Source organism: Oryx dammah, unplaced genomic scaffold (assembly GCF_014754425.2).
Source record: "Oryx dammah isolate SB20612 unplaced genomic scaffold, SCBI_Odam_1.1 HiC_scaffold_863, whole genome shotgun sequence".
In the NCBI taxonomy this organism is placed as follows: Eukaryota; Metazoa; Chordata; class Mammalia; order Artiodactyla; family Bovidae; genus Oryx; species Oryx dammah.
Genome location: NW_024071007.1, coordinates 484 through 8,979, shown reverse-complemented (window position 1 = coordinate 8,979; position 8,496 = coordinate 484). Strand labels below are relative to the sequence as shown.

General features: G+C 45.9%; 1 protein-coding gene across 1 annotated transcript; it reads left to right on the top strand.

Annotated features, from left to right (window-relative positions):
- The first annotated feature begins 2,749 nt into the window (after positions 1-2,749).
- Positions 2,750-7,695, top strand: LOC120859418 (cationic amino acid transporter 3-like). Its single transcript, XM_040235533.1, has 11 exons — positions 2,750-3,119; positions 3,707-3,865; positions 4,949-5,126; positions 5,331-5,443; positions 5,617-5,839; positions 6,003-6,142; positions 6,244-6,346; positions 6,535-6,731; positions 6,929-7,095; positions 7,339-7,447; positions 7,607-7,695. The coding sequence occupies exons 1-11, from the start codon at positions 2,750-2,752 to the stop codon at positions 7,693-7,695; spliced, it is 1,848 nt and encodes a 615-aa protein (XP_040091467.1).
- Positions 7,696-8,496: the final 801 nt, after the last annotated feature.

Sequence of the window (8,496 nt, the reverse complement as noted above, 5' to 3'; positions counted from 1 at the left end):
GGGTCCCCTATATTTCAGGTAGACTCTTTACTGTCTGAGCCACCAGGGAAGCTGATGTCTGGGAACGGAACATTATCTTCCAGGGAGTGTTAACATGGAGGCCATGAGAAGGGAGTTACTCATTCTTATCTTCAAACAGACGTTCTTTACCTCAATGGTTAAAGCAGATGAGCTATGAGGGCTGGACAGGCTGTTTTAGTTCACACAAAGTTCATACTGAACAGTGTATAAGTCAAGATGACTTCTCCATACCTCAATATGTCAACATTTTCTCCATCACAAGAAGATAAAAGTCTTAGATCCACATGATCCAGCAATTCTATCTCTGAGAATATACCCAGAAGAACTGAAACCACACTGGGAAAGAGACATGTGTACACTCATGTTCACAGCAGCGTTTTTCACAGTAACTAAAACATGAAAGGAACCCAAGGGTGCATTGATCAAAGAGTGGATGAGCTAATGTGGTATGTGCCCACGATAGGAACCTAGTGGACCTAGTGAAATAAGCCTGACAGTAAAGGACAAATATTGTTTGATTCCACTGAAATGAAGAACCTAGAGTGCTCAGAGTCATAGAGACAAAAGGTAGAATGGTGATTGCCAGGAACTGGGAAAGGGGAAGGGGGTGGGAGTTGAACATGTACAGAGTTTCTGTTTTGCCAGAAGGAAAAAATCCTGGAGTTTAGTTGCACAAGAAGTGAATGTATTTAATGTGACTGAACTGCAAACTTAAAACCATTAAGCTAGCCAATTTTATGTTATACGTATTTTACCACACAAAAAAAAATTTGGAACCTCCCCCGAGGGTAACCACAGAGGAGTCAAGCTGATAGCAATACAGCAGATGCTCCCCACCCGCCCCACCCCAACTAACCCAACCCCACCCCAACAACTCAGGAGTAAGGACCATCTTCTGTGCTCAGGACTCCCCACTTCTGTTCTTGGAGATGTCCCAGCTCCAGTCCCGCACGACTTACCTTCAGCCTCCCTGACTGATCCAGTGCTCCAGGCTCTGCTCCAAGGATCCAGTAAGTCTCGGGTCACCCTCTCCTGTAGGAGACTGGGCGCTGAGTTCACATCCTCCCACAGAGACCTCTGCAAACCCAGAGTGTGGGGGGTCAGCCCAGCTCCAGCCTAAGGGTGGAGAGACCCATTTTTCTAGATGAAAGCAGGAGCTGGGAGTGTGTGTGAGTAGAGGTGGGGGTGAGGGGACTGGATCAGAGTCTGGAGGTTGTGACTCTCTTCAACCTAATATTCAAACAATATTAAAGGTTACCTTTATATAGGGTTATGATGTGAATACTGGTGTCAGTCTCCTGTATACGGTTGGCCTCCATATCTGAGAGTTCCTCCTCTGTGGATATGGGGACAATGTAAGGGACTTGAGAATCCTCCAATTTTGGTAACTGCAGAGATGACTGAATGGTGACTTACATTAAATTATTGTGGATTTTGGTACACCCAGCAACTCTGTGAAGTTGGCTGTATTACATATAACCGTGCTAAGTTGTTTCAGTCGTGTCCAACTCTTTGCAACTCTGTGGACTGTAGCCCACCAGCCTTCTCTGTCCATGGGATTTTCCAGGCAAGAATACTAGAGTGGGATGCCATTTCCTCTTCCAGGGGATCTTCCCAACCCAGGGACTGAACCAAGATCTTCTGCATTGTAAGCGGGTTCTTTACCCATTGCTCAAGCCACTGGGGAAACCCATTACCTTAACAGACATTTTTTTAATGTGTAAAATACATGTAACATAAAATTTCCCATCTTAAACATTATTGAGTCCAGTTCAGTAAAGTGGCACATTTTTTTAAGGATTGAAGTCTTTTTCTTTTTGTTTTTTTTTTTTTAATTATGAAAGTATGATAACACATTTACAGGAAACTTGGAAAATACAGAATAAGCTTACACATAGTTCTACTATATATTACAGTTATTCTTTAAGTCAATTAAGATTTTTAGTGGAGTTTATATCATACCTCAGAAATTAATAGGATGAATATGCAGAGAAGTAGAAGTATATAATAGACCTGAAAAGCACTGTAAACCAATTCAACATAATTAAGATTTATGTAATTTATACATAACAGTATTTATTTTTAATTGGAGGATAATTGCTTTACAATGTTGTGTTGGTTTCTGCGACACATCAGCGTGAATCAGCCATAGGTATAAAATGTGGCACATTTTGAAGCAATGTTTTGCTCCCCTCGATTCTCTCACACTTCCAGTAACTTTAAAGATATTAAAAGACTTCTTTTTGTTTGAAGAAACCAAAGCTCACAGATGGAGAACTTTCCTAACATGTCAGTTTGCCTCCTGCTCCCCATATCCCCATTGCTGTGTGGAATTATACTCTGAGATTCTCACTCTCTTTGTTGTCTAAGATGTACTTGTTTGGTTGGTTGGTTTTGGTCACACTGGGTCTTCACTGCTGCTTGCAGGCTCTCTCTAGATGTGGGAGCTGGGGCTACTCTTTGTTGAGGTGCCAGGGTTTCTCATTGCAGTGGCTTCTCCTGTTGCAGAGCTCAGGTTGTAGAGCACAGTCTCAATAGCAGTGGTGCATGGGCTTAGCTGCTCCTCAGCATGTGGGATCTCCCCGGGGCAGGGATCAAACCTGCGTCTCCTTCATTGGCAGGTGGATTCTTAACTATTGGACTGCCAGGGAAGCCCCCAGATGGACACTGTGGATGGCTTTGCGTCTTTTTTTCTCAGCAGACCATAACCTCCTCAGCTATGTCTAGGATGCTGCTTCAGTATGTTCGCCAGTTTGGTCAGAAGCTGGTGCGCCGGCAGCCACTGGAGACCAGGGCAGAGTCAGAGAGACCCACACCTCGTCTGAACACCCTCGACCTGGTGGCCGTGGGCATAGGCGACACCCTGGGAGCGGGCGTGTACATCCTGACTGGTGAATTAGCCAGCGTGAGAGCTGGACCAGCGACTGTCATCTGCTACCTGGTGGCCGCCCTGTCCTGTGTGATGTCTAGTCTCTGCTTTGCTGAGTTTGGGGCCCGGGTACCACGCTCTGCTACTGCGTATCTCTACATCTACGTCACCGTGGGAGAACTGTGTGCCTTCATCACTGGTTGGAACATCATACTGTCCTTAGTCATCGGTGAGAGGATGGATTGGAGGAAGGGGTGGGGCTTCAGGTCAGGAAACTAGGAGACTGGATTTAAGTCTTCACTCATTCATAAGAACTTTGTTTTTGACCTTGGGGGGTGAAGTGGGTATTAGTGGCAGGAAAACTCCACACCTTCATTATTCTCAGCTCTATCCTACTTTCCTTAAATGATGGGGCAAGAATGCAGAGAAGAGGGAACTGTAGGAATGAGTGAGAGGGAGGCACGGCCCACAGCCTAATCCTCTCACCATATTGAAGTCTTTGCCCAGCTGTCGCCTTCATGGGATTTTCCCTGACATCTGGACTTAAAATTTCGGCCCTCACCTTCCAGCCCTCCTGGTCCCAACTTCTGGTTATAGTTTTCTGGCATGATATTGATTTCCTCCTAGCATATTATTAATAAATAGTTGACCTATTTTGTGAATTACCTGGGTCTTCCCACCCCAACCCATGAAAAGAAACTCTTTGAGATCAGGGATTTTGTTTGGGTCCCCTTCTGCCAAAAAATATATCCCCAGGACCCATGTTAGGAATCGATTTACATTTGTCAGTGAGTATTCCTTCCTTTGCTACTACAGCCACTGCCTATTTAGCCCGGGCCTGGAGCTACGCCTTTGACAGCCTGATTGGGAACCACATCTCCCAGGTGTTACAGGAGACTTTCTCTCTGCAAATACCCTACTTCCTGCCCACATATTTAGACTTTTTTGCCCTGGCCCTGGTGCTGCTGCTCACAGGTGAGACAAGGGTCAGTGATAGGATGGGAAGAGTGGGGTATGGAGGAGGAGCTGGAGTGGGAAAGCCCTGGGGTGGCAGAGTGGTGGGGGATTAGGACTAGAAAGAAGGGTTTAGGATATGAGAGACAGGAAGGCAAGACATAGACTGTTGTTTCCCACCCTTGGTAACACTGACAATTTGGGCTGGATCATTCATAGGTGTAGGGGTGAGCGTTTCAAGTTTTAAAAAATAATTGTTGAATGTTGAGTAACATCTCAGACTTTACTCCCTAGATACCAGTGACACCCACCTCCTAAACTGTGAAAAACAGAATGTGTCCAGACATTGTCAAATGTCCCCAGGTGGAAAAAAGATCCCCAGCTGACAGTCATTTACTTAGACCTATTAAGTTCTTCTCTAATTGAAATGAAAGAAGTGTTGTCTTCTTTTGCTTTTTTCTTATGCATATGTGATTTTTTTAAATATTTTATTTATTTATTTGGCTGTGTTGGGACTCAGGTGCAGTTCACAGACTCTCTACTTGTGGCACACAGGCTCCAGAGTTCAAGGGCTCAGAAGAAGTGTTGTACAGGCTTGTTTACTCCTTAGCATGTGGGATCTTAGTTCCCTGATCAGGGATTGACCCGAGTCCCCTACATTACAATGTGGTTCTTAACCAAAGGGCCACCAGGGAAGTCTGCAACAATGTGTTTTTAATTGAGACAAAATTAACATAGCATAAAATTAAACATTTTCTTGTTTTCCCAGCTTTATTGATATAAATACTACATTGTACACACTTAAGGTGTGCACATGATGATTCAGAGGATGTATATATTGTGAGATGATTGTCACAGTAAGAGATTAACCATTTCAGAGTGTACAATTCAGTGAGACTTAGTACAGTCAAAATGTGGGGCAACCATCACCTCCATCTAGTCCAAAAATGGTCATCAGTGCAAAAGGAAACCCTGTACTCACTGAGCAGTCACTGTCCATCTGTCCACCACCAACAGCTGCCTAACAGCTGGCAACCATTAGTCTGCATTCTGTATCTATGGATTTGGTTGTTTTTGATGTCTCATATTCCATCTTTTCCACAGGCGTACTGGCTCTGGGAGCTCGTGAGTCGACCCTGGTTAACAAAGTGCTCACAGGCATCAACCTTTTGGTTCTCAGCTTCTTCATCCTCTCTGGTTTCATTAAGGGAGACCTGCACAATTGGAAGCTCACAGAACAAGACTACAAACTGAATACATCTGGATCTGGGGACATTTATAGGTTAGGAGGATGCTCTTTGTTGTAGTAATGCATGTGTCTATGGTGCAGAGCTGGGAATATGGACAGGAATAAAGAGATCTGGGCTGATGGATCCAGGTGATAGGGGTCCTGGAGCCTGGGACTTGTGATATTAAGGGAGGATCCCAGGAGAGATGACTGAGCACACCTCACCCACAATCTTCCTCATCCCTTCTCTCACCATAGCTTGGGCCCTCTGGGATCTGGAGGATTTATGCCCTTTGATTTTGAAGGGATTCTCCATGGAGCAACAAGATGTTTCTATGCATATCATGGTTTTGATTTCATTGCCGCTAGAGGTAACATGGTCATTGTGTGTCTGTCCCCTCAGGGGGTTGGGCACAGTTTGGGCTGTTCTTGGGCATAAGGGTTGGGAGAAGATTATTCTGCTTTGGGACATGGGGAAAGGGATTCGATTTTGTGATATTACCCAGTATATTTCCCTGACTCTCTATTTCCACCCTTCCGGCAGGGGGAGAAGCCCTAAATCCTCAGTGGTCCATCCCTGTGAGCACCATGATCACGCTCCTCATCTGCTTTGTGCTGTATTTTGGAGTCTCAGCCGCGCTCACCCTCCTGGTGCCCTACTACCTGATTCATCCTGTGAGCCCCTTGCCGCAGGCTTTTCTCCACGTCGGGTGGGGCCCTGCCAGACACGTCATGGTTGTTGGCACCTTCTGTGCTCTTACATCCAGGTCAGTGTCACGGGTTTCTGTCCATGTCAGATGCTCAGCGTCCCATCCCTTGGACTGAGAGACGAGATAGCAAGACACCTTACTCCACGTAGACTGGGAAGCGGATGCCCCCATCTCTCCTGCTTCTGCACGTCCTCACCCGTGTCCCCGTTCTCTCTTCCAGCCTCCTGGGCACCATGTTCACCACACCTCAGGTAATCTATGAAATGGCAGAGGATGGGCTCCTCTTCCAGGGGCTAACCTGGAGCCCCACCCGCTCACGCATCCACATCATGGCCATCATGGCTTCTGGAAAACTTGCAGGTGGATAAAAAGAACCCACGCCTTCTTTGATGAACTTCCTTCACTTGCATATTTCCAATAATTTCTCACTCCTACCTCACCTTGTTTTACCCTCATTCTAGCGGTCTTGGCATTACTCTTTGAGTTCGGTGACCTTGTGGACCTCATGTCAATAGTGGTCCTGCTTGTTTACTCCCTGGTGGCTTTTTCCATTCTTGTCCTCAGGTGAGACTCCACCAACACCTTGACCTGGGGCCTTGGACTCCTGAGGACTGGTGGGGAGGTAAACCTCTTCTGCGTTCATGCTGGTTTCTAAAGTCCTGCTCTGCTTAACTGAGGAAACGGATAGACTAGATTGTTGTTGGATGAGTATAAGGGCTGCTATTAATATTGCTACAATGCCTCTAATTCAGGTACCAGCCACATGAGAATTTAAGCAAGAGGGAGAAAACAGAAAATGAAATTGAGATTTCTGAACGTGAATTGAGTCCTTTGGACTCTGTACCTGAAGCAGGAATCTCAAGGATTCTAAAGAATCTGTGGTTCCCGCCCAGCACCATCCCCACCTGGAAATCTGGCCAGATTGTCTTTGGATGTGCTTCCCTGCTTGGTGAGCAGTGGGACTTCTCTTTGGTGATATTCTGAAATTGACAGGATAGGGTGAGACTGTGTCTTTTTCAGTACAAGAGGAGTCTGGGAGATATGATGGCCCTTGCTGATGTCGGTGGTTTCAGGGAGGGGTGTGACCTGAGGTCCTGACATCTTTGTCTTCTGAGTCCAGCCTGTTCTCCTCCTTGACCCCTGCAGTTCTCCTGCTAACCATCCTGAGCCTGATCCTGGCCCAGTGGCCCAGACGTGTGTTCTCTGGAGACCCCGTGCTCACAACAGTGGCTGTGCTGCTGCTGCTGCTCATCACTGGGGTCACAGTCATCATCTGGAGGCAGCCCCAGGCCCGCTCTCCTCTTCCATTCAGGGTAAGTGAGCTTATGTGTCCAAAGTGTCCACTCTGAATGAGTGAAGTTTGGATACTTTATGTCTAAACATGGGAGTTGCTAAAACCAACTCTTCCCTGATCCACACTCAGCGATTTACATACACAGTCTCAGTAGGCACTGAACAAACAGCCTGAAAAGGACTGGAGTCTCCCACCACATTGGGTAGGGTCTCCCTTTCAGACATCTGGGGTGTGTCCAGGGATGACCTGACTCTGCCCACAGGTCCCTGCTCTGCCTGTCCTCCCCCTGGTGAGCATCTTCGTGAACATTTACTTCATGATGCAGTTGACCTCTCAGGCCTGGGCCCTATTTGGCATCTGGATGGCAATTGGTAAGGGGCTTCCTTGGAAAATGAGACCCCTTGAGTGACTAAACCCAAAAACTGCCTAACTCTCCCCTAAACTTGGCCACCATAATAGGAGGCCTATTGTGCATTTGTAACTGGGGAGAATGCCTACTTTCCCTTCTCATCATCTCATTTCCCTCCTAGGATTCATCATATACTTTGGATATGGGATCCGACACAGCCTGACAGGGAACAATGAGCAACAGTCACCAACCTCCACCTCCCAAACTTGAGAAAAACGTTCCTAGTGATGAATCATTTTAACCATAAGAAATAGATGCTGTGTGGAATGCCTCCATGCACTGGACAGTCTGCTGGTTCAGGGGACTGTCTGAGCCTCTATGGAGTGTGAATATAAGATGTATTTACAACCATGAATTTTTTGCCAGTGGACAAAGTGACTCTACTCATGTACTTTTTTTTTTTTTTTTTTTTTTTTGCCACAGTGAATGGCTTTTGGGAACTTAGTTCACCAACCAGAGAATGAACCCCAGGGCCACAGCAGTGAAATCTCCAAGTTCTAACCACTGGACCTCTAGGAAATTCTTAATGTTGTCCAATTTTTATGTAAACTTTTAAAAATATAGTATATATACAAAAAAGTGTATGTTTCATAAGTGTGCAGCAAGATAAATATTCACCAAAAAAGTACCACAATGTAATCAGCAACCAGAGAAAGAAATAAAGATATCAACCTGCACACAGGAAACAACTGCTCAGCCATAAAAAAGAACTAAACTCTCCACAACAGCATAAGCCATTTCATGACATCTTGTGTGGCTGGCTTTTTTAAAGATTTAGAGTACTTTAAATCAGTTATACTTCAGTTTTTTATAAGTTGATGTAAGAGTCAGCTGGAACTTTCCAGGCAGCTCAGTGGTAAAGAATTCGCCTGCCAAGCAGGAGACACAGGTTCGATCTCTGGGCCGGAAAGATCCCCTGGAGAAGGACATGGCAACCCACTCCAGTATTCTTGCCTGGAGAATGCCACAGACAGAGGAGCCTGGCGGGCTGCAGTCCATGGGCCACACAGA

What these genes read in the sequence shown, in the direction of transcription:
- LOC120859418 (XM_040235533.1), top strand. Translation starts at nt 2,750, where the DNA reads ATGCTGCTTCAGTATGTTCGCCAGTTTGGTCAGAAGCTGGTGCGCCGG. An exon ending in CATACTGTCCTTAGTCATCG is followed by an intron (nt 3,120 to 3,706) that starts GTGAGAGGATGG and finishes TTGCTACTACAG; the next exon opens with CCACTGCCTATTTAGCCCGG. An exon ending in GCTCTCCTCTTCCATTCAGG is followed by an intron (nt 7,096 to 7,338) that starts GTAAGTGAGCTT and finishes CTCTGCCCACAG; the next exon opens with GTCCCTGCTCTGCCTGTCCT.